The sequence below is a fragment of the Chroicocephalus ridibundus genome, chromosome 2, assembly GCF_963924245.1.
Source record: "Chroicocephalus ridibundus chromosome 2, bChrRid1.1, whole genome shotgun sequence".
Classification (NCBI taxonomy): domain Eukaryota; kingdom Metazoa; phylum Chordata; class Aves; order Charadriiformes; family Laridae; genus Chroicocephalus; species Chroicocephalus ridibundus.
The window spans coordinates 97378887-97405618 of NC_086285.1; the positions used below are offsets into that span (position 1 = coordinate 97378887).

General features: G+C 39.5%; 1 protein-coding gene across 2 annotated transcripts in view; it reads right to left on the reverse strand.

Moving 5' to 3' along the window:
- Nucleotides 1-12882: 12882 nt before the first annotated feature.
- The window catches only part of GALNT1 (polypeptide N-acetylgalactosaminyltransferase 1), an 85827-nt gene continuing 71977 nt past the window's right edge, over nt 12883-26732 (reverse strand). For both annotated transcript variants that reach the window (XM_063326266.1, XM_063326265.1), the window contains exons 8-13: nt 25693-25810; nt 24551-24731; nt 16786-16925; nt 15569-15667; nt 14870-15004; nt 12883-13779 (exon numbers count right to left, since the gene is read on the reverse strand). In XM_063326266.1, the coding sequence (XP_063182336.1) occupies nt 13633-13779; nt 14870-15004; nt 15569-15667; nt 16786-16925; nt 24551-24731; nt 25693-25810 (820 nt within the window). In that variant the 3' untranslated portion in view covers nt 12883-13632. The remainder of the gene's footprint in view (nt 13780-14869; nt 15005-15568; nt 15668-16785; nt 16926-24550; nt 24732-25692; nt 25811-26732) is intronic.

Sequence of the window (26732 nt, forward strand, 5' to 3'; positions counted from 1 at the left end):
GCAGAGTTCTTTGGAGGAGGATAATTCCATGCTTAGTCCAGCATTTTAAGCCAGCTATGACGAAGTTTGACAGGACAGATGGTAACTACTGCTAACCCCACAAGATCCTAAAATTTCAGATCACAGAACTTACAATGTCATTAGGCATAGGAAAAAGGTTTTAATTCCTTTCATATGTTTTTATAGCTGCCTCTGGCCTTGCACAGTTGTACTCATCGTAACCGATGCTCCTGGCTGTAACAACAAAAAAAGGGGACGCCAAAAATCAGTCCAATACAAACACTTCAAATATTGTTTTAAACAATTGTAAAATGGTTTTCTCTAAGATTTGATCGCTTGCTGCTATGCAAAAGATTTTGCTTGCAGTGCTCAGAAGTTTTCTGAAAGGTTTTCATTACACAGAGGAAAACAAGATCACACATCTTGGGAGAAAAACTCACAATGTAACCCAAAAGCAAGGAGATTGCTAGAGAAAGAGACCTGGTTTTGACTGGTCCAGGTTTGCTCTTCACAGATACTATAAGCTGGACAAAAAACATGCTGATGGCTAAGAGCCACCAGAACTAGCATCCTTCATAGCACCAAACCAAAAGCACACTTTTTTTTTTTTTGCACCTTTAAAACATTGTCAAAAATCAAAATGCTTGCAGGCAGTTTATATGCCACCTGGAACCAACACTGGTATCAATCTACTTTGTCTTTGCCACCAGCCTTAAGCTGTCACTTTAAGAAGGGTTGCACCTCAGGGGTAGGTGCAGCATTTACACAATTTACCCCAAGAGCGGCCAAGTGATGAGAGGCAAAGCAGGGTCCCTGGTGGGAGGTGGCGAGGACGGCAAGAGCCAGGCAGCCATCGGCAGCCACAGCGTGCCAGGGCCAGCCTTTGCCCTGGTTTAGCTGCGTCTGCCACAGCGATTCAGTCAAAAAGGCAGTCAGATGAAACCACGGATACAGACCTCCCCTCTGAACAGGGCTCCGGCTTTAGATACATGATACTTTTGCAACGGGGAGGGAAAGCAGAGAGGAGATCATGTCAGAGAGAGATTCCCAGTGCAGGGAAGGTTTTGAAATTTAATGGTGTCTTTTGGTCCCAGGTTTGGAATCAGAAAGAGAAGGGTGGGTGGTTGCTCTGATTTAGCGAGAGAAAAACCACATGAAGCAACTGCCTGTAACAGTGTAAACAGCGGGAGGCAGAACTGCAAGAATAATTACAACTGAGGGAAGTGCAGAGCAATGGAAGAGCAGCAAGACACCACACCGGCTTACCTCCTGCTCTGCCCCGGGATTAAGCCTCTGGTGTAACCACAGAGTTACATTTTTGTCATTCGAGAAAAGGGGGAAGGTGGGGGGAGGAAGAGTGAAACGACATGTTGCAATGGCAAGAAAATGGGACCGGACCCAAAAAGGAAAAAAAGTGAACTCTTTTAGCTGTCATCATCTTCAAGATACTTTGCCAATTCTTTGCCAAATGATGTGTTGTGTATTCTTCTCTAAGGGTAAACATTTCAAAATATTCAGACATCGAAGTGGTTTTGTTTTTTTCTGTCAAAGAATTGCTTTATGTATTATTTTTTTCTTCTCATGAACTATATACTCATGCTGACAGCTTCAGAATCCTGCCTCGCTAGGCTTTCTGTGCAATTCAGCGGAGATGGTTAACCGTGTCTCAGATTCTCTGCTTCCCCATACTTGCCACCCTCCCTCCCCACAAAAGAGGAATCTAACCATCTTTTTTCCTTTCACTGTTAAGCAAAGCTTCCTTTTCTTTGAAAAATTAACCTATTCTATGCTTGAGGGGGAAAAGGGGGAGAAAGCAGAGTGCTATCTTTTCAATGAGAAGGGAAGGATGGCTTTTGTGGGCCATCCCTTTTGCAAATGAGAATCGAACAGGGCATGGAGCAGCTACGGTGGCCGTTCTGACACAACCGCTACGGTGGTGCTTCAGAGAAAGTCCCCGTTACCAAAATTCCAGTCCTGGGGCTGGTGCTGCTTTGAGACATAGAAAGATGCTCCCTCAGGCTCGGCATGCCCACCTCTGCCTGGATATCCAGAAGTCCGTCCTGTGAAGCAGACAAGTGATGCCATGAGAGTGACAAGTCGTCACGATAAGCAAATCTTCAGAGGCACGCTTCTTCGGTTCGCAGTATTTCATGTTGATTTCCAGTTGTCATCTTGTTTTAACAGACCTTTGCTCGTGTCTCCCAATAACCTGCCTCCGCGCCCACCACAACACTCAGGAGCCCCGATCCCTGCTGCAAAGCAGAAGTGCCCTGAGGGTCTCTGTGGTGGCAACATACAGAGCTGGCAGTTCCTCACAGAGCTGACAGGCATTGGTTACCTGCCCGTAAGAAGCATGTGAGCTCAGCCACCTGTTTCAGAGGAAATAATTGGGAAATAATAGGTTTATGTTTTAGTGATCCAGATATGATTTTTTGGCTCTCCTAACTTAAAAGAAAAATTTGTCTTTCCTAGGACTCAGCTACATGTATTTATTGTAGGTTACTTGAACCAATAGAATGACTCCTGGGAAAGCATAAATTGTGCCTGTGCTGACCCTAAACATTTCCCAGTTGGAGTGGTTGCATATGCAGCGAAAACTGGTTAAGAAGATACACTATCTTGGATTGTATAAGAAAAAAAAAAGTCTTGCTTTCAGTAAGTAGAGAAGCATTAAAAATTAATCTTTGAAAAATTCAGAGAAGCAACATATTCAATTGGTCATTGAGTTTTTTTTACTATCTCCCTAACCGTGAGAGATTATGAAAACATAGTATGGTCACCAGCAGGCCTAGCTTCTTTTGGCATTTTTTTTTTATGTGCCAGCAAGGAACAAGCCTGTTCCAAGTCACATTTGCCCCATTACCTTTTAATCCAAACCCCATCAGGTAGAATACAAGCTCCTATTCCTTCTCTCCTTGATTATATACAGCTGTATTAAATCCATTTTAGCTAGTTAACATTCCTAGTCCAGGCACATCCTAAAAAAAAAAACTAAGCTGAAATTTACAGTCATCAACCTACATCCACAGGATGCAGGAACAATCACTTCATTAGCCTTTTGCAACAGCTTACTTTTCAATAAGCTTCATGCTCCGCGTAATCAAGATAGTCAGAAGTCAAAGCTCACTTCATCAGTTTAAAAAAAAATCATACACGAGTTTGCATAAAAGTAAGATTACCTCTAACTGGAGTTCTCTGAGTCGCAGTCTACTTGCACATTTGTATCTTGGTTGTATATATACCACCATTCCTTATTCCTAGTATCCACAGTGGGGTAAGTAACTTTTCTGCTCTTCATATTTGGGGCACAGACATGCTTAGCACCATCTGAGTTGAGAGCACCTCTGAGGAGAGGCTGAGGGAGCTGGGCATGTTTAGCTTGGAGAAGAGGAGGCTGAGGGGAGACCTCATTGCCCTCTACAACTACCTGAAAGGAGGCTGTAGAGAGGTGGGTGTTGGCCTCTTCTCCCAGGTGAACAATGACAGGACCAGAAGAAATGGTCTGAAGTTGCGGCAGGGGAGGTTTAGATTAGATATTAGGAAGAGCTACTTGCCTGAAAGAGTGGTCAGGCACTGGAACAGCCTGCCCAGGGTGGTGGTTGAGTCACCATCCCTAGAGGTATTTAAGAAACATGTAGATTTGGCACTTCAGGGCATGCTCTAGTGGCAGAGATTGTAGGGGTTTTTTGTGTGTGTGTAAGGTTGGACTTGATCTCAAAGGTCCTTTCCAACCATGAAGATTGATTCTATGAGTTCCTTCTCAGCCACTTGACAGCCACAAACTGCAAGGACTGTTATGGAAAGGAGGAAGGAAAACAAGCACACATGAATGAATGAATGAATTCCAGATGTGGGCTTTTAACTATTATCAAAAGAAAGGTGGAGTCAACTATAGTGTTAACATGAAGCGCCTGACACATTGATAACTACTTGTCACAGAGGGTTTCTTCTCACAAACAGCAACTTCACAAACACCTTACCAACCCCACGTTAGCCCTAGGTGCTCACATCACCTACTTGAGAAGTGGCAGGAAGAACACTTGGTATAACCCCAACAGTAGTGAAGTACTCCGCAGGGGAGGAGGACACAGTGTACAGAGGTGACCATTCCCTTGGCTTTGTCTATTACCACTAGGACAACCTTGGGTGGGCTCATCTAAAGAAACACACCCCATTGACAAAGGCAAAACTGCCTGTGGTTATACTATGAAGTACAGCTTTTGAGGTGACCAGTTAATGAAAAACCTGCATACCTTTATATCACAATTAAAGTGGACCTCAGATTACTACAGGCAGAAAGTGAAGCTGAACTACCATATCTCAAAAGAACTTGAGTAAAGGTTGATGCAGGGTAGGGGAGTTATTACCAATAAGTGTTATCCTCTCTGTATTTCTGGCAGAATTTGTCTTTCTTGCAGACGTCTTCACAGACAAGTTCCATCAGGGGCAGGTAGGATAGATCTAACTTCCTTATGGAGCTGTAATATTATGGAACGTGGACACAGCAAAGGGCAGTAACCAAAAAAAAAAAATCAAAACAAAACCCCTAAAACAAACCCAAAACCCCTTACAACACGATGTCTGCAAAACTGAAGGACAAACCAGTCTCCTCCAGCTCCCACTGCTCTAACCATCAATATCAAGGCCTGTAAGAATACTCTGAAAATCATACATAGGTATACACTGTGTAATCCTTTATGCCATTGACGAGAATATCTTGCAAGGCAGAAGAGATGTATGCTCCTAAAAAAGTCATCTTGCACCCATGCCCAAGATCAAGCACAGGAGAACTGTTAGGCAGAGCTCCACAGCCCTCCATCAGGAGGTCTGTGAGAAGGGACAGCATCACCGAACAGTTCTGAGAGGGCGGTAAAGACATTCCCACTATCACTAGTCCCCACCAAACCATGTTGATTATTACCGCATTGCCATCATTTCTGTCATCTCCTTGAAAAATGAAGGAAACTTGTACATCAGCCTTTCCGGTCCTACAGCCAGAATCACATTTAAAGGACCTCTTTTTTAATTTCCCGCACATCACTGACAGGATGAGAACAATTAATGTGTCTTGCTGATGGCCAAGTCAAACACACAATTAACAGGCAGACTCAAATGGCCCCACGTCTGGAATAAAGTTCATTACACATTCCTCTGATATTTCCTACACAAGATACAGGAATTTGAACAGATTCAGCCTGTGTACCAGAATATTCAGAGCATGCAGTAAATGAGCCATAAGCAGATCTGAGGCTCAGTGTACCAATATATTGGTGGTCAACCGCTTCTACACCAAAACACACCATTTTGCTGTGTTGTGGATATTATAGCAGTTAGTTACATCGTGTTGTCAGCTCCGTGCAACATCCCAGCAGATACTGATGAAACACCACGCAAAAGGCACCACCTGTTCACTGTTCAGAATAATGTGGCCTACTCTCCCTTTAGGAGCCAACAAACAGGTTCTCCTCTAAGCAAACGCTTCATGTGGAAGCGCCTTTCACTAGCTATCTAGGCAAAAACGGGGTGAAGGATCCCACCTTACTGAGCATCGAATCAGTTCAAAAAAGAAAACATTTCGGTCAGCAGTCTGTGACCTTCAAAACAAAACCATGCATCCATCCAAGTTGTTGCAAGCCAGGTCTGCAACCTTCAGGCACCTGTTGTGGGATCAGGTGAAGGGAAGGTGGACGCTGCTACCCGTCCCTGATGTGTTGCACAGTGGCAGCACAGCAGTGCTCACGGGCAAGTGGCTTCCAACACCACTACAGAGCAGACCAGGTGAGCTGAACTGGATTGAAACAGTAGCTCTAAAACGCTTATGCCTGAGCATAGTTGAAGAGTCATCTCTAGTTACTGTCCTGACAAAGTCCCCAAAAATTCCTTTTCTATTGACAAAGTGCTGGAGGGGGTGCGGTATTTTGGGAACCTGAATAAAAAAAGGAATTTCTTTTTTAAGTGTTGTCAGAGATTACTTAAGATCACACCTAACATTTGTCATAAATCTGACTGCAGGAACCAAATGAGTTAATGGATTATACTCAAATGGCTCCTTAAGCTTTCATGAGGCTGGAAGATCACCGATCCAATTGGACTGAAGCATCAGAAAAACAAAGCATGCCTTAGGGGACCGACTGTGACACATTCAAGAGATCCAGTCTCTGGCAAGTCCTCAGCCAGACAAAACCCAGACCTTTGGGGTCTGGTTTCCACAAACCCCATGACTCAGAAGAAGATACAATTTCCTTCAAGTTGTGTTTCAGCACAGCCGCGCGGGGCCAAAAGGCAATTTTCAAGGCAAGAACACAACGCGGAGAAGTGGAAATGGCACACAATGCCTCCTAGCAGTCCAGAGCTATGAAAAGGAAGCAGAACAATGGAGACTTTCATTGCACTTGAGCAGGCTTGAGATGGCACTGACCGCATCTGATGCGCCAAACACGACAGGGAGGGCTAAGCATGCCTACAACAGATAACACAGAAGTAAACCAGTCTCTGAAGTGATGGGGTGTACGCACTCCTGCTGTGGGGCTGAACTTCAGTTATAATTGGTTGAAGTGGTTTAAATGTGCTTTGTCTAAACTCCTTCACATAAGTACGCACATATGCACAATCTCTAATTAAATAATTCTTTGCTTTTTCTTTTAGTAATTCACATTCAAGATCACAAAAAACCCAGGCCAGATCAGAAGAATGATTGGCTTTGACTACAAAGGGTAATTTTTGAGAGCTACTACATTCAAGCAAGCCATAAATATGGGTAATACAGAGTAGGTTCCTGTGGTTTTCAGCATCTGGAATGAAAGAGAAGATTTTGAGGTTTGAGATTTGTCTCCAGTTCATTCACCATATTAGTACAGCCACATCTGAACGGAATTACATGTGCAACTTGATCTCACTGCCTCAAGGAAACATTTCTTTTTTCATTTCACACGAGGAGAGGTTCTTTACCCTGGTAATGGAAATGACACTTTCCACTCCCAGCGCTTCCCTGACTTAAAAGGCTACAGGAGAAATTGCAAGCAAAGGGTTCATTGCCTTTCAATAAGCCATCACTTACCATGTCACAGCAATCACCTATAGCAACAGCTGTTATATCCCGAAATCTTAGAAAACTTACCATCAGAATTGGTCACTTGAGCTTTGTCCATCTAACTGGCATAGATCTGAAACTACCATTTTGCTAATCTGGTTAGCTACCTGAAAACATTTTCAGACCAAAAAGATCCATTAGAGACCTGGATACCCCAATTAATCAATTCACGTACATCAAAGCCACAACAGAAAACAGCAGCTAGAAAATTCTTCCTGTTTTCACTGAACTTGAAACAAGGCTTCTGCTCTGAAACAACCCAGATCTCCTCATCGTGCAGCCAAGGCAACTACAAAACTTATTCTCAAATTCTTTGGTCTGAATATTTCCAATGCTGAAGTTGCCGCAGCAATGAGGGCTGGGCTCCTTTCCCACTTCCTGGGGACTGGACACGGACTCAACAGTTTTTCTTGGACCACTTCACAGGATAGGTGCCTCCCTTTGCCAAAGTTCAGTTTGTAGGAAAGGCATATTTCTCGAATTTAAAGGAAGCAGTGGTGAAGTCTCTTAAAACACTGGTTTAACCTCCTTTCTATCAGCAGTTCACTTTCAGCACGTAAACTATACATGGACAACTGGTTATAGCCCCAGAGACAGGGAAGTAACATAGCAGAGTATCTGAACAGTAAAGATTTATGATCAACTTTGAAATGCACAGTGAAAAGATGAGAGGCAACAGACAAGTTGCAGGAAAGGAAATTCTGATTTGGTATTGGGGGGGGGGTGGCGCGGGGCGAAAAATACAGCTTCACCATGAGAGGTGTCCAACACAAACAGGTTGGCCAGAACATTGTATTCTGCAGTATCTCCTTCTCTGGAGATATTCAAAACCCACCTGGATGTGCTCCTGTCCAACCTGCTCTAGATGACCCTGCTTTAGCAGGGGGGTTGGACTAGATGACGTCCAAAAGGTCCCTTCCAACCCCTACCATTCTGTGATACAGAGAACTTGACCGGACAAGGCCCTGAGCAACCTGTTCTAACTTTGAAGTCTGCCCTGCTTTTGCAGGGGTTTGGACAAAATGACTGGCAGAGGTCTGTCCCAATCCAAGTGGTAAAGCAAAAGTGGGAATGTCAGAAACTTGTGACTGAACCAGTATCCTTAACTACTGAGAAAGAAGTCCAACCTATTTCAGACAGCAAAATAACCCAAACTAGGTGACTTCAACAGCACACAAGGAAAGAAAGCAAAAATCTCCAAATTCAACCTAGTGCAAACGGAACAAAGAATTCCTTCTATAGTCCTGTGTTATAAGCCAAATGTTCAGAAGACTAAAATGCCACTGAGGATCACTTCCTGAAAACATTTACTTAATGCACTATTAGAATGCATAATGGATAACATAGAAAAAAAGCACATCTCTAATGGCAATATATGAACTCATCAGTACCTTAAACACCATTATCCAATCTTTGAAAGAATAAAAAAAGATGACTCAGAGAAAGGTGATAACAGTGAGACAGAACTCCACAAGAGAAGAAACCAAAAAACTTTTTTGAAGAATACAAATACAAAGCATGAGTAATACCAAGGTTATTCGAGAACTCCTGAAGATATCCACCTACTGAAAGCAAGCTGGTGCATTTAAAACTGAACAAAAGGAAGTGCTTCTGTGTGACTTACTAGTTGCTTCAGAGGCAAGGAAACCAGTAATGCTCATTTCAGAGGCAGGTTACTGTCTATGCCCTGACCCAGTGCTATGGCAATTGCTTGCTTTATTGTCAGAAGTAGCAGCTTGCTTTCATCTCAGAGTTCAGTTTTGATACGAAGGAGCATCACCTGGTTGAATGGCTCGGCATGGTAAGGATCAGATGATTTTGAAATCAGCATGAAACGCAAGCAGAATGCCACAAATGCAGTCCCCAAGATTCAAAAAAAGAAGCAAACAACGTAGTGACTTAGTTTTCATCTCCATGTCATAATTTCTAATTTCTAGACAACCTATTAGCTCTGTGCCAATTTTGCTTTCTACGTTAAAAACTTTTATTACACAAAAAAGTACTATTTTGTTATTCAAAGTACTGTACACCACGTACATCACCTTCACATATCACAACTATGTCAAGCTGAACAATTCTCAATTGTTAGTGTTTAGAGCAAGGCACAAACTTGGAAACTATTTGCTTCAAGACGATTGTAAAACATGTTCTTACAGACCTGAGAGCGAACAACATGCTGACATTGTGCAAGTTTGATCATTTTAACTTGACATATTCCTGCCTTACCCTAAACCTCTAGTATTACAGTTAAGTTTAAATAAGATGCTATTAAGAAGCTATTAAAATCTATTCTGTAACAATTACATTTTCCCACACTTCTTCATTTGAAAGCACGGAGGCATTGTTAATGTGGTGAAGGAAAGCTTTGAGAAACTATTTCTCAGTCAACCTTCCTTGCACACTTGCACCTCTTTCCTTAGCTTGAAGGGATAATACGGCAGAATAAATCTGCAAAGGTTTTTCTCATCTCTCTGAATGTGTTACCTTACTTGAACAAATGCAGCAACTAAGAAGCATTCTCCAGAGTAAGAATTTGAAAGACTATCTTACCTTTGCTGCTAACTTGTAACATACAGATTCTCCCTTTTGCTTACAGTACATATCTCAGCTTAGGAGCACTGCTGTGATAAAATGAAAAGTGACTAAGCCCTTTTGTATAGTACTACCATAAAAATAAAGCTACTAAAACACAACTTAATTTCATACTGATAAAACAATCTGGCAGATTGAGATAAAAACATTCACAGTTGTACATACACACAGATAACTGGTTTATGTCTTTCAGTACCTAAACAGACTGAGGATGTCAGACCTGGCACAGCGTAGTTACCCAAAGTTCATACCACAATATGTAATATACTTCAACTCCGTTAAAAGGCACTGCTGTTTCTCAATAAATGTCTTCACGCAGGCAAATGAGAAGAGACAGAGAACAGAACACCGTGTCCTTAGAGCATGCATAGGAAATTTATGCTAAACACATTGAGCATAGGACAGAAGAAGGACAAAAAGAGAATTTACCAATTCTCTTCAAAATGCAACTACTAATTTTTTTTCACTTACGCTGCTTGAATTTGCTATCAATGTCAAATAAGGCAGAAGTGGTCTTCCCCCCCTCCCCCATCTCCTACAGTTGATCTGAACAATGCAGCCATAAATGCAGAGGCACTGGAGAGCAGAGTGGGATTTCTAGTAGAAATTATTCATATGCCTAATAACACAGCTATGGTACCCAGTAAGAAAAACACAATGGTTTGGGGTTTTTTCAGAACAGGTTAAATAAAGATAGCTACAGAGGTTCTAAAAACTCCAGCTGAAGACTTCAGTATGGGACAGCAGGTTAGATGGAAAGGAATTAAGTATGCTTGTAACTCAAAGGACAGAGTCAACTAATATTCCTATTCAAAGCTGGGGCATAGAAGAATTATGCCTGTAAGTGGAGGACCACCACCGTGAGACTACAGCTAAACCAAGGCGCCGAAGAAGCTCACTCAGAACAGGGAGCTCTGAGAACAGCCCCCAACACTTGTGATAGGCAAGGGAAGCTAGAAGAAAACCATGTGGGGAAGCTACTCTGTGGCCACTTTTGAAAGATGCCTAACAGAGAAGGCACATTACCAGAGGGACAAGGAATCTTTGCAGAAGCCCTCTGTTGCCCACCAACGCAGCCTGTACAGCTGCTGAGCACGTGCCGTGGCCAGATGGGCAAGCTAAGAACAGCCCACTGCCAGCCAACCAGCACCAGTTACCCCACCATGGGACTGGCTGAGCTACGGGGGTTCGAGCCAAATGCCTGGGGGCTGCAGGCACTCTCCAGCCTGCCGCTTCCCCTCCCCACATTCAGCAGGGGAAGGGGCTACCTTTGCAGGTAAAGGTCAATACGGCACAGGCTGGAAACCAGATTGCTACTTTCCGAAGCCGACAACTTGATATGTGGGTTTTTAGTTGTGTGATGATTTTTACTGCAGTTTTATGTGACCAACATACGAAGTGACTGGTTGAATTAAGAAGGGTCACAATCATAGTAACGCTGAGGCCTGCCTACAGGTTTAGTTACATTATGGCACAGCACTTAAGTTTTGCTAACAAGATATCACAGCAGTAAGCATAAAAGGTATAGAGTGAAAAAAGTATTTGTGTGTGGTCAGTGATGTGCCATATACTTCTGAAGTCTGAAACACTAAATAAGAAATTTTGAAAGCTTACAGGAATTTTACACTGCATTTCTGATGCTCCTGCTTCCACAAAAGGTTACCCACCTCTGATTTAGAGCCTCTTTGCCGGCAATGTTTTTAAAGGGATGTATTTTGAATTTGGGAAATTGTTTCTGAACTAACACATAACATCACTGTTATAAACCACCCTCTGCTGCTCCCCCGACCCCACCCCAAAGTGCTATTTTGCTAAGATAAACTAACATAAAATCCAAAACACGACCCAAACCATCATTCACTGGTACATAGCAGAAAAATAAAAATGGCGTTTCGGTGGCTAATATGCAGTATCAGACAACCACAAACAGTACTTCAGAAACCGTATAAAAGCAGGAGGGACCACAGAATATCTGAGGAGCAAGAAAACGTATCAATTACAAACGATGACATTGTCACCTGTCCCATCCTCTTCACTGACCGTACCAAAGGAATAAGTCTTCTCACATAACCACTAAGACAGATTGGGTTTTAAGTCATCCTGGCATCCTTCAATATCTTACTGAAATTTGTACCATACCATTACTTTCATAAATCCACTTTGACCTCATAAGATTTGCAGGGCTATCCAAAAAGAGGGGCCAATGACAGACAGCTAGATATTTAGATGCTTTATGTGATATTAATCCCACATCATCTCATCCTACGTATTTTTAAAGCAGCAACATAATACTGAAATTTGTTAACGTTTCCCCTGCTTTGTGTATGAAAACTCTTGTGTACTGCTGCAGAAATAACGGAGATAACACTGACTAAGCAACTTGGAATAGCAAGTCTAAAATGGCCATAACAGCCAAATATAATTCCACACAACTTTTGCATGAGTCTAGGTTTAATTTGCTTTACAGGACAGTTGGCCAAACAGTGACATTTATCATAAAAATATCCTTTCCATTAAGCAAATCTCATTTTTCTTTCCAAAAGAAAATTCAATGTATACTCTGAGCGTTCAGTGGCTCATTTTCAAGATCAGCCCACACAGATTTTTCTTAACAAAACAAAGCAATTCAGTTAAAAAATGCAGACCAATGCAATGACATAGTCATACTGCTTTTGGCTATGTTAACTTTAAAAACCATGCCAATTTAGCTATTTTTCTTTAGGTTTTATTAGAAAAAAAAAAAGCAGCAGATCAACATTACAATTCAGAGTCTAATCTAAATATGCACTTGACAATGAAGCACATCTGAATATGAAGTGAAAAAGGATTCCAGAAAACCTTCAGTTTTGCCAATCTCCTGCTACCCAAATCACGTATCTTTTCTTCTGGCTTTCTGATGACTGAAATCAAACAAGGAACAAAAGATTTATTGCTATGAAAATAAAACTGTAGTACAGTAGTATGAGTCTTGGGTGCTAAGCGTATTCCGTCAAGTTAACTTAATTTCAAAGTGTACTTAAATCTTTTGTTTGGCCACAAAAGTCCATAAGCTGACTGACCCAAGTATAAACCGAAATGGCAGGTCTGGACAGAAAAAAAAAAGTTAGACAGCATGTTAACCTCCAGTTTTCAGACAGTAATAAAGAGATACAATTCCAACAGCCAAGAAATTAAAATAAAAAAAATGAAAAAAGTTGATCTGACATCCAAGGACTAAGTTTATTCTTATACTCATTTCGTTTGCGCCCAAAATAATTTTAGACCCACCAGAAAAAAAAAAAAGTATTTATGGACTATCACACAATTGAAAAAGAGAAACAATTGCCTTTTGACTTGGTTATTTTCCCCCACTGAGGTATAAAATCTACATATAAATTTGATACTTCACTATAACAAATTGTACTTCTCATAGTTCTGATTTAGTTTCCATTAAACCCTGTTTACTTTTTGTTTTTAAACCACAGAATTCTTATTTTGTGTTACTGAATCTGGTTTCCAGCTCTCTCTCATTTATTTGTGGATCTATATTTAGTAGCCTGGTTACCACTGCTAACCAGGAAAAAAAAAATAATTCTTGGAACTTTCTTCATTACAACAGCACTTTCAGCAGAGGTTCCTGATGTGCAAGCAAACTACAACGATATGCAGCTCTTCAGAGAGACTATTTCACTGATTATGTTTCCACTGTCCAAACGTTCTCTAAATTATTTGCTGGAAGAAACTCTTTCGATCTTGTAAACATCAGTGGGCGCAGTTTCACTAGTATGTGTGGTAGTTTCACATCCTTATAGAGGAAGGCTGGTTCGCAGCTACTGAGAAGCTGCAGGAGTTCTAACAGCTGACGAACTGTGGATTCTGCCGAGCAGAAGTTTCTTCTGTTGCTACTTAACAGTGTAGCCAAAGTATCAGCCGAGGTAGCCCAGTCAATCCTTGCTTTTCTTTAGAACCTCTCAGAATATTTCTGGAAGGGTGACATTGCGAAGCAGCCACTGCTGGGAGCGGCTGCCGTTGCAGTCTCTGATGCTGGGTACCTGGCTGTCCTCTTCGGTGGCTTTGTCCAGGCACTGGTTACTGTTCACATGCAACAGGGTTAATTTCTTGAAAACAAAATAGAAAGAAATTAGTTTTTACAAAAATCACCAGGCATACGCTAACCAAAAAGTTTTAGTGGCCATTAAAATTGTTCCATAGGTAAGTACAAACTGGACAAGACCCCCTTGATTACTGACTCCAGATCCCCATCCTAAAGAACACTTAAAATGTGCTACTAAATACTGAAAACATTGCTTCACAAAAACCAAAACAGTCAGAACTTTTACATATTAAAAATAATAATAAAAAAACAGTGATACGACTTTTTAATAGCTAAATATCTACGTGTTCTCTTTATAAAATACTCATCATTATTATACTGGCAAGATTCTTCTTCCACAAATTGCCTTGCAACTGTCTTTCGCAATAACTGATTTTAAATTAACAAGCTTGAGAACTATTTTTTTCGAACTAGCCGTGCCATAAGTCAGAGTTCTTGGCTACACTACTCCATCACAAAGTTGTTTTTAGAACTTGCAAATCAAATTAATAATGAATGGATCAGTGGTCAATGATTTCTAGATCTGGCAGTTCAACATATGAGCTTCAAAATAAATTTGAACATTATGTACAAGAAAAAGAATGATTAAAATAAAACTGTTCTAGGCATCTCTACCTTAAACATACCACAATTAGAAATGTAAAATATTCCTTATAAATTTGTGATGATGATTTCTTAATCAGAAAATTGTTTCCTTTTAACCTTGTGCAAGGTAAGACACCAGGTGCAGAATTTGTCACAAGATCATTAACATTATCTTTTACTGGTCCAGTAGATACCTGGAATACTTTTCCATTGTTGATCTCATTGTAACACGACACTACACTAGCAGACTATCCTTCTCCAGAGGATCCAAAAGCACATTGAAAATATTCTTTTAAAAGCTCCTGCAAAACTCACGAGGTAATTAAAATCAATACAGGTGTCCATTGAGTCACTGCACCATGAATTAATAACAGAGGGAACATAATCCTGACTTTGTTTCCTGTTTTGACTGTCAAATAGTAGTCCCACACTGGAATTTGTTGCTCTGTAGGCTCACGTAAAAACCCAAGTTGTCTCATTTTAATGTCACAAGTCATTAGAAGACTTACCACTGGATCATATTCCCAAAGTTGGTTTCCTTTTAGATGGTGGCACTTGAGCATCGTTACTGGGCCATTAAGTTTGGATACATCTAAACACAAATCATCTGTTCGAATTTCTTTGTTGGCAGTGTATGAGAAGACCTTGAAAGAAAAAGAATGAGAGGTATTGAAAAAAAAGTTTAACTAAAAGATTAATTTCTGGGGCAAGGGGAAGGGGGAACGTTTGTGCATTACTTCATTAATACCCACTAATTTTTTTTTCTTCTTCCCTTCAGCATGTATAAAAAGATTAATTTTTTTAAAGGAAATATAAACACTATATGAACAATTTCTTCACTTAAAATTGACATTTTTTGAATTGCAGACTGCTTCCTGCATAGAAACAGGTAATCTCTGTATATTGGAAAACAATTCATCAAGAATTACTAACAAAGTAGAACAAAAAAACAGATGTAAACTGAATTCCAGAACTAAACTGCAACGACTTTACTGCAACGAGGCCTCAAAAACATACAAATGACAAACCACCACCAAATCTTCTAATGCATTTCTTCTTACAGGCATCTTCTTAAATGAGGGTTTCCTAAACTCTACAACTTAAGTATATTTTAAAGATAACTACTGAAAGAAACGAATAATTGTCCTGATGAGAAACAGTGTTCCAAATAATTCAATACTTTAAGATCATTTAAAAAAAAAAGTCACCTGATTGCCACCCATTCCATGGCAGTTAAAGATTCCAACTTTCTCGTTTTCTTTTCTTGCCATGTTATCCAGACATTGGTTTGTCTCCACGTTTCTTATCTGGGAGTGAAAAAGAGCACATCACCAAAGGCTGTTACGTTTAGAAGAGAATTAGGTCCACATCAAACCACACTGGGACCAGTTCTCTCTGTTATAGACCAGAAGTTATGTGAAAGAAGTGTAAAATATAGGAATCATACTACAGTGAGACACCACTGTCCAAGACTCAAGCTCCCAAGCAAATGTTCAAGTCACCATGTTACAGAACCATGTTTGTTTCTTTGCTTTCTTTCAGGGATCTTTCCATCTTGGGGATTTCTTTTTGCTCAAAGATTCAGCTACAACAGAATGGACACAATTGAGTCTCCAGCCCAAAACCTCCAGAAGTTTTAAAGCACTCTCCTAGGCACAGTGGGTTTAATTCCCTTCAAAATCACGGGTGACTGGGTTCAGTTTCCTCACTTCTTGAGTTACAGCTTTAATCCCTGTGTTACTATACAGTAAGTGGGTATGAATATCGAGTCTCCTGATAGTCATGCAGCAGCATGAATGAATGCCTGCTCCATTTTGTTAAAAGGATTTCTTTTAAAAAATAAACAGTACAAAATCACCCAACAGCAAGCTCAATATGTGTCTCAACATGACTTGTAGGGGAAAGTAGGGGCCTACTTATTTAGGATAGCGTCCACTTATGAAACTTTGAAGAAAAAAAAAAAAACAAAACAAAACAGAGAAATGCCCAGCAAGGCTTAGGGATTACTGAAATTTGCTGGTCATTGATGAGGGTTCTGAAGGTAAATTTCAGAGCAGTTTTTAAGCAAAGTCCTTGTTTGTCCCGCTCTAGTTTAAGCAAAACTCTGCTCATACTCTACATAGAGAACATTATACAGAAAGTCATTCTTAACTATGTGTTTCTGAAGGAATATTTCTAAAGCCCTTTCATGTGACATTTAGTACTATAGTAAAAAAGGGAAGACATTCAAATTACAGTACTGTACACTAAAGTTCAGTTTTCTGTCCCACTGAGAAGCCAGATGTATCATTTTTCAGGAACACAGGTGCAAGATATTGAACTTTGCTGGAGATAACTTGTTTGCACTACTCAGTTCAGAATACAAACAACTGGCTGCACAATGTACTTTACACAGGGTAGATAAATACATAGGGTAAAATCTTACCTCTCCCAGAGAAAAATAATGGCGTGGAATTTGGGAATCAGGATAAACATTCTCCAGGTACCAGGAGAAAGGCTTGCACTGGAGCTTGCGTCTTAGTCCAAGTCGTGTTGATATGTCCCCATAATCGACTTTAGTAACTCCTGTAGAAAAAAGTTTTATTCCATGGCTGCTTATAAACGCTATATAATTCCACTTAATAAAAAAGTCACCAGCATAACACACTGCTTGCATGAAAGGCTTTCTCTTTAGAAATTCATCTGTACACAAAGCATTATTTTTTTTCATATAGCATTATGCTGTTTATATTCTCAGAGAGGACATACCAGTCACTACCTGTGACTTTTTTTTCCCCAGGTAATTATACCAAAGATGGAATCACTACATCTGTGCTACACATAAGAATTTCTTACCTGTGGTTTGTGGAACAATTTGAATGCAGTTGCTTGCTAAATTATCAGAGGAGAATGGCTGAAACTGTAATAGTCAATAATGCTATTCTATCCCCAGTGGCAACTGGGGTGCATATCTATGCAGCATAACATAGCAGTCTCCTTCTGTGCAGATAGGAGAATTCCATTTAAATTTAATTCTGTAAGACAGGTACCACCTGCTGGACCCTTTATCATCTAACAGCACAAAGAAACAGCCAGAAAGCAGCCTTCATACAGGGAACTAATCCTTTAATAATTCAGTATTTGTTCAATATAACTGCAGCATTTGCAGGAAGTATGTTCACCATTAGGACTGTTATCTTTTTTTGTGGTATTTTGCTCGCCTTTTTTCTCCTTTGCTCCTCATTTATCAAAGTGCTCATTCTTCCTGTATCTTCCCACTCCTTTATGGTTGTTTTAACTCCTTCTAAAAATTAATTTGTGCAAGTGCCATCTGCAGATGGGTCAAGGAAGGTATGCATGATCAGTAGCTATTTTTGCCTCACCAGAATTAAGCACTACTGTTATTAATATTCCAATAATATTAATTAAGGGTAGGATAATCTCTATTTTTCAGCATCACATTCTTTTTGTATTTTCCATGCTACACTCCATACCACACAGGCCAAAAGTAATACACTACAAAAAAACCCAAACCAAATAAAAACCCAAACCACAAAAGAACAAAACCAAGTCCTAGCAATTTAAATTCCCCCCACAGACCATAAATATGGCTCAACTGGCTGCCACTATAGACCTCCAGCTGCATACATTTTTCAGAAGTCTCTCCCATTTAAGGACTGTGAATTACCTCTAAAATTGTTGACTTTTTGGAAGTTTGAGGCATTTCTAAGTTGGCATGCTGTGTTATTAAATCGACCTGCCAGCAGATGGTGTATTTCAGACAGATATCTGCATAATTGCAGATAAATGTTTCTAAATATCAATAAAAAACATTAGTAATTTCAATACTCCAGAAAGAAAAATGCTAGACAGGCTTTTAGGCTTTAAAAACAAACAAACAAAAACAAAAAAAACCCCAAACAACCAAACACAAACAAAACATCTAAAGACTTTTTACCAGTATAGTTCTCTGGCATTTTTCTTAAGGGAATGAAAGTAAAGAAAAGCTTGTTTTGCAACGAAATTTTGAATAGTGTTAATGAAATTTAAAAACCTCTTGGAATAGAATCCCAGAAAACTTCAGTCTGGGCTTTACAGTCACAAAATAAATCCCAAAACCAAAAAACACAAGACCAAAAAAAAAAACAAACCCCAAAACACTGCCCTATTTCACCAAAGCAAATATTTGCTCTACACCACAAGTACTCCTCTCTCAAAAGATGATGAAGTAATAAGAGAAAGACTGTACCAACCACAGTTAAGTATGGACTTCTTAATTTTTCAGTGATGAAAATGCAGCTGATGGATGAAAGGATGAAACAGTTATCATGCCATCCTCACAAGAACCTGACGGCACTCAGAACTCATTCATGAGAATTTGCTACACTGACCTTCACAAAACAACACTATTAAGGCTTTGTCACATCACTGAATGGCAATAAGAATTAAAGTCACAACCACAAAGAATTAAATGCAAAGTGACACTTAATAGCATACAAGTGTGCTGTTTCTTAAAGCAGTTTTAAATGTCACCAGAAAAAAAAAAAGTGCCAGTGATTTTCCCTCCGTTACAGTGAAATAAAAAGCGTGTATTATGTTCCATTTAACCATTTTCAGTCTGAAAGAGTTTTTAAAAAAATCCTCTCTGAAGTTAGGTCTGCACCAAACTGTGTACTGGGACACAGACTACCATTAGCATCAGGTTACCAGATGGACTGAAGTGCAGAACCAGTATAGCTGTCTTAGGGGTGTCCTCTAACAAGGCGGAATTACTCTGTTTCCCAGGTTCCTAGTACCTTACCTATATTACTCAAAATTAGCTTGAATGTTCCTATACATTTGTACTATACAGTGCAGTGGCAGCTACTTATGGGTAACAGTTCTTTGGGGGGGAAAAATGGAAGCAAATTAGGAAAATGGCAAAATATGAGGCATATCAAAAATTATGTACATGTCTAAATCATTATTTCCTCCTATTTTTTTTATACACATAACAGTGACATATACCTTCCAGTGTTTTTGTACTTGTTTTTAAAGAGGCTCAGCTAAGAAAACAAAAGACAAACCAAACCACAAACCCAGAATTAGATCAAATCTTCCTCCAAGGAGACAATTATGCCAGACTTTATAGCTATGTGCAACATGAGGAGGACGATCATGTCCACTAGTTGTTCTTTCAAATATTTGGGTCTGGTTCATTAAAAAAAAAAAATAATCAGAAATAGTATTCACAGTACTTGCCACTGTTGTCTTTACTTGACCATGCAATATATTTTTTCCTCAACCCCTAATTACATTAAAAGTTTGAACGTCCCTGATGATTCCATTTGTCACACAACTTGTTTGCTGTGGGACAACCGTATGTCTTTTCCACACATATACTTAAAGACATACTAAAATATAAACGTTGATAAGGCAAGAAACACCATATTTTTTCTGTCACACCCTGACCAGTTCTTTCATACAAACATAATAGTGATCTTAGCTCTAGCTTATGCTGTCACTATTCTTGAAGAAGTTTGGTATGCCGTACCAAACTACTCTGACTAGTAACATATAATGGCCTTTCCTTATACCTTTACAAAAACATACATATAATGATGTCTATCAGTAGAATACTCCTTCAGTTTAATTTTCTTTGCAACCTTATATTTAAGCTTCCCATCAGCCATGTTGCAACAGTTCTGACACCCTCAACATTTCAAAAGAGCTGAATATTCGCTTGCCAAGCTCCATGTGTGGCAATATACTTACGCTAAACTGCTTTGAAAAAAAAAGTATGATGTTTTCATCATGATTATAAATTGCTCAATCATTTTCAAAAGCACAGTATGAAAACCGTTTCATCTAAAACTAGTCTTCTGTTAAAAATCATAGAACTTGTTTTTATTTAGTATTAGGAAACTCGATAACCAATAATAATTTAAAACCAATTTGAGTAGCTGCATTATTTGGATTCTCAATTAAAGTTAATAGGGAATACTAGCTGAAAACAAGAATATGTGTAATTGCTCAGTACATACTTTGAGCACAGGCTTAGCTACATTGCAAGATCTACCATTGTGGATTCAGCCCCTTCTCTGTCCTCCCCATCACCCATAAATAAAAATGTTATCCATGTACATACCATACCTTGACTTACCATGCTTGGCTTGAGACAAGCACATACAGTGATTAGAAAACTAGGCCTACTGATCCAGTTTTCAGGATAACACGTCTATGTCTATGTCTAGATGGCTTTTGCTCAAGTAATTTTGCAGTGCTGTCTGTTCAAGCCTTCTGCCTGTCCGCTCAGCCCCAGTGGAATGGAAGATACCTTCTGGGCAAACTTTTGGTCAACAACAAAATTAATTTCTGCACAAGCTAGATGAGGTTCTACCCAAGCTCAACGGAGCTGCATTTTGGGATGCTTTCAGCTCCCCATCTGGGATGCGAGAGACTGCTGAATGACAAGGATGCACGCTGGATAAGGAGCAGGGGGCCAGGTGTAGGAGCTGGAACCCAGACTCACAAGCAGCATGGGGAAACCACACGGTCTGAAAGTATCCATTTCCTTTAGATTAAGGATACCAACAAGTTCTGCAACTGTCAGTTTATCATTAATTAGCAGTTAGGAGAAAGTTAGGGGGAGGTAGCTGTGGTCAGCCAGACAAATGCTTTGCAGCTGCTGCTGTGAGAAGGGGCAGTTTTCCCTTGCTCAGCTTCAGATTCCTGCTGCACCTCCTGTGCTGACACAGGTGTTAACTTAACCAGTAGAGAGTCAGCCCACCAAATAATCCTGACAAGTTTGGCAAGTCAAGTCAGTTGACAGAGATGAACAATCAATAAACTGGGGAGGCGAAGCCCTATCACCTGCCATGAAAAGCAAGGCACTCTTCTCACAGCAAGCTGTTTGACTGGCATTGCCATCCCATGAAACCTTACGTTGGACAATCTAGTCCTGGTATTTTAGACTGGAGAAAGGGACGAAAGGCCAGCACTAGAAATAAAGAAGCGGCAGAGTCCGCAGAACAGAATGACCGGAGCCAAGAATGAGACTATTCACCTGCACATGCTGGATCCGTTTTCTGAAAGCCTAAGAGAAAACGGCCCGGGAAACAGTACCCTGCTGTAATGCATGTCTGTGAGGAAAACCATCGGCTAATGAGAAAAAGACTACAGCCAGTGCCATTACTGCCACGGAGAATAGCTGGTGCACGCAATGAGATAGGCTTGATTTTGGCTAGAGCAGCAGCCGCTGCAACACTTTCCTGCCCGATCTCTGCACCTAACCACTTCCAAGCAGAGAGATGGCTTCTAAAATGCACGAAAGCTTAAAACAGACAAGTAACAATTTCTACTAGGCTGTACTTATTAAAGAAAAAAGGATTACAGGCTTACTTTTCAAGAGGGCAGCTTTCCATTTAACTACATTACATCAATAGTAAAAGTCTCTTGAGTTCCTATCATTCGAGCAGTAAGCCTTTTTTTCCAGACAACACAGATTACATGAAGTGAGAAAGCTACTTAGGAATCTTAGGTTTGCTTTCCTGGACCAATCCCTCTGTGATTCACTATCTTAGGGGAGCACAAGAAAAAGCATATAAAGGAGGAAACAAATTTCTTGTTAGCTAGGCTCAATGATGCCTGTCAGTATATTACCTCCTTCAAAATCCAATTTTCTCATCCGTGTCAACTAATGAGGAAAAAAAAATAATCAACAGGTGCACAGGATTGCCTGTTTTCCTTGCTCATCTGCACCCGGGCTTGCAAACCAGCATCAGCTTAAAAATTCTCACCTCGCTCCTTGCGAGAACTCATGGCACTGTCACTATAATATTAAAAGTACACATTGTACTAGCACAGAGTTTGACAGGCGGCATACTCCAGTCTGCTAGAGGGTCACTGCCACCGTCATTCTCCAAGAACTAAACATTTAAGTTTTGATATTAGAAGGATACCTGGAAAAGCGAAGAATGGCTAAATGAGCCAACATAGCAGAGATTCACTGAGGTCCTAAGACAACAATTGGCCAGAAAAATTACTGAAATTTACATTGATGTTATTTGCTGTCAACAGGTAAAATCAGGGTCTGCAAAACTCAGGTAAGATTGGTGATACCAAAATAACAACAGTAAGGTTCCCAAAATAGTAACCCTTTCTGGTTAATACCTACTGGCTCTCACAACTTAAATGGATCTGGGAGACGAGAGGTATGAGCAGCACCACGTACATTTCTGTGTTCAGGAATATGTGTAATACCTGTGTTCTCTGAACAATAGGTATTATATCATAGCTAAGAATGAACAACAGTACTAACCACTCTCTTCACAGCCCCAGGCAACAAACCGATTTCAGAATAACCCAAAACTTATTCAGGTACTATATGATCCTATTCTTGAAACACCTGGAAATTCTAGTATAAAACCTTAGCGCAGTGTCAATACAGATATGGGTACACAAATGAGATTGTGTGCCAGTCAGCAGGTGCAGATGCTCTAAGAGGAGCTTGGCAAGAACACATCCCTATCCACCAATCATCCAGGCTATTAGCATACAAATTATGCAGACATGCATCTTTTGAAAGGAAAGAAGATGTACAATGCAGTTACAGATAATTGCTCAAGTTACTTTCACCATTTCAAGTTTTTTAGGGTATTCTATTTTAAATTAAATTTCTTTCATTTATTTTCTCCAGCAGGAGAATGCATGCATATTCCACAATACTGCAAAGCTATGAAAACGTTCCTACCAAAACAACAATCCTACAAAATTCAAACACTATAGCTCCTTTTGTAGCTTACAGTTACCACACGAAATGGAAGATTTCCATTTCATGGAAGAAATGGAAGAAAAAGAAGATTATATATGAAGTAACAGAGCCTTATGATGGTGTTCATTAATTTACATTTATTTTTAAGAATTAGGTTTGGTTTTTGTTTTTTTTTTTTTTTTTACAGTCAGGTGTTCCAGCTACTTAGTACGTTTTAAAATCTGTCTCGACAGGTATGCATAAGAGGAATCTTAACCAAAAATGATTGTGCCTATTTATATACAGATTTCTGAATGATATATCTATACATGTCATGTTTGAATTCATAGTGCTTCATTAATAACAACACAGGGCAGTAACCATAAGCTGTTAAGCTTTTGATTTCACCTAAAAAGCTTTGAGTAGTAGCAAGAATTATTTTTCTTTAGTTAAAAAAACCCTACATAGCCTTATTTGAGTAATGCACTCTCTTAAGAGCAAAAAAACCCACCATAAATCCACAGTCATTTGTTCTTACAAGTATTCTTAAAACCTGTAATCTAAAATTTGACACTGTTCAGAGTCATACTATAATGTATTACAACTTTTAAATTTCAATACGAATGCAGGCTTAACAAGCAAGTCATAAGGAAATATTAGTTTTATAGATAAGTCTTTGGAAAAGCAGATGTGGCATACAGAACTACCACTTAGTATTTAAACTGGATGTCTCTAATGTCTCAAGTATTTAGAGAGGATGTCCATCGCTACCCAAAGTTTCTCTCTTGTTTGGTTTTGTTTTTAAAACAAAAAAAATATCTGGTAGTAGAAAGCAATAATTCAGTGTTTCCCAGGCTTCATTTCTTTTCCTGAATTATTTTTTTTTTCAGAAAGTTTGAGCTCATAGGAAATTGCTCTCATATTTTACATTCTCCTGTTTTGTTAACATGCATTTTAAGAAACATAATAAATACCATTACAGTCAAGTATATTGGCAATTTGCCCCCATATAGTGAAGTGCAAACACTACCAAGCCAAAAGATGTTCCCTTTTGCCACTCCTGCTATACAGGCTTTCATTTAAATTACTTCTGACCTATTCAACCTGGAATGCCTCAACACCGAAGCCAGAGGCCAAACTCCACACATTATGAGATGTATTTGGATGGCCAGTTTTCAGCACTACAGCTGAGCACTTGGACATTTAACTGAGCTTTAATTCTCTTGCACATGAAGATCATTCATAAATCATGTTCACATTTTAAAAAAGAGAAAAAAAGAAAGAAAAAAGACTTCAGGGCACATCTCCGGCTAACAAAATTATTTTTCAATTAAGACTTTCCTTTTTGTACATTTTATGTGAGCTTTGTCTGACAAACTACAAAGCAATAGCATTTGTATTTAAATACTCACGTTCTTTCCCAGCAGTAATAAAATTTTAATTCTTAATAGGTATTTCTTATAACCAAAGGCTTGCTCACCTGGGGAAATGATGTAAAAAAAGTTTTTGAATTCATCCATCCAGACTTCTGCAAGCCGCCTGTTGTTTTTGTTGATTATCTGCCCTGTACCTCCTGGAAAAGTGTATGGTGTTGCTTTTCTGAACACATGCCCGACATGTGAACAAGTTACAATTTCCAAAGTGCCACCACACTGCCAAATCTGAAAGAGACGGAACAATTATTGCATAGCTTCAAGTCGTTAAAAAAAAGTTTAAAAATGTTAATCACTTGCTTCTGTTCAAGTTGGAGAAACAACATTAGTTGAGGTCTAGAACAAATACGTGGAAGACAAATGTATGCCTGTTTCCTGCCCAACAGATAACGATGTTCACAAGCCTGAGTAAGGTAGTATAAGAAAGAGTAAGCCAGGCCTCACAGCAATAAAGCATCAGCAAGAGACTGCTTTAGAGAACTGGACAGGCTGACAGCGAAGGAAGGAAAAGGATCATACGAATCACAGGTAAGTAACGGGTGGTGATCGGTCCATAAAAATCCGTTATAAAGTAGAACCTCCATGCAAAAACACCCATTCACTTCCCAAGTAAAGTTTCTGAAAATACTTTCAATTTTATTTTGGAACTCTGAAAATGGCAGATTCAGAAAGCTAAACTACTTCAGAAGTATCCACCTATATGCTCTGAGATAACTAAAACAAAAGGAAATAGTGCTATTTGGTAGGAATGAAAGTGAGAAGAGTGCTGGTTAGGTCCACATCCAAATGAACCCATGCAATCATTGAGCTGGAAAACAGCAAGAAGAGAGAGTTTGTAACAGAGGTGCTCACATTTCACTGACACATGAAACCACAAGCTGATGACATCACCCTTAACTTATGCTCCCCAATTAGCTTTTCTAACTGAACTCCTTTTAGCACACACGCATTCACTCTTCAGAATGACCATCCCAATCTCTCAACCACAAGGCTCTGCCAACTATTCACCACGCGCTTTTCACTGACACATACAGTCTTTGCCTATCTCCATTGGAAGAACGTGACAGCAAGCAAAGTGCTAACTGCAACAGGAGAGGACACCGACACAGGCAGCAGATCCGTATTTCACAGAACTCAGGATGCACTGTCCTGAGTAATAAAACACTGAAGAGAGAAGAGTTTTACCTACCCTGAAAGAAATTTCTAAGTTTTCTCCACCCCAAATATCCATTCCAGCATCGTATGTTCCAATTTCCTGAAAGTAATCTCTGTCTATTGAAAAAAGACCTCCTGCCATGGTAGGTGTCCTGGAAAGAAAAAAATAAGACAAAAATTAAGCGCCAGTCACTATGGAAACATAATTAATTACATTTCACACTTAGACTGATAAAATGTCTTTTTATTTCCCACGTTCCTAACATGTTCCTTCTCAGCAGGCTTCCAACCAAATTCAGTTACCACTGATGTACTTGCTAGCTCAAAACTTTCCAGAGATGGAACCAGTTAGTGACTGTTCTCCTTATTTCCTCACTTCAAATTGGAATCTGGACAGAGAAAAGCCACTAGAAAGCTGCTGCCATTCCTGCAAAGATGACTTCTGCCTCCAGTGCTGGTAACTCATGAAAGAGAAGCCAGTTTCTTATAGGAAATTTACATTCCTAGCAACTATTCTTGAAAAAGTTATGGGAGGCCATGAAATGGCCTGTTTGCTTTCACTATTATTGCTTCATACAAGAAAACTTTACAGTCAGGGTTACACGCAGGTTTTCTTTACAAATTCCTTATTGGTATAAAAAAAAACCCAAACAACAACTTGTGTTAGTTTCTCCTAACTTTAGCAACATCCCCCTTTTTTTTTTTTAAGTCAACAAATATACAATAGGTAAATTATGTATTAGGCTGACAATATAACTTTGTAGTTCAAATATACAAATTATTTACATTTTTAGTATAAAAGATTTTCTATCATTAGTAAGGTTCCTGAAACACTTTGGGCTTTTAGTGAAAGACACTTGAAATACAAGCTAGTTCACAATCTAACTAAAAATTTATGTGGCCTTTTCCCCCCCTAAAAAAGAAATACAGGGGGGTGGAGAGGAACACAATTAGCCATATCCTGAGAAAACCTCTGGATGTCTTAAATGAAAAACAAATAATAAAAAAAAAAGAGTAAAGGCCCTATCCTCAACTTTACGGTAAGTAAATATCGACCACTTCTGAGAACAGTAA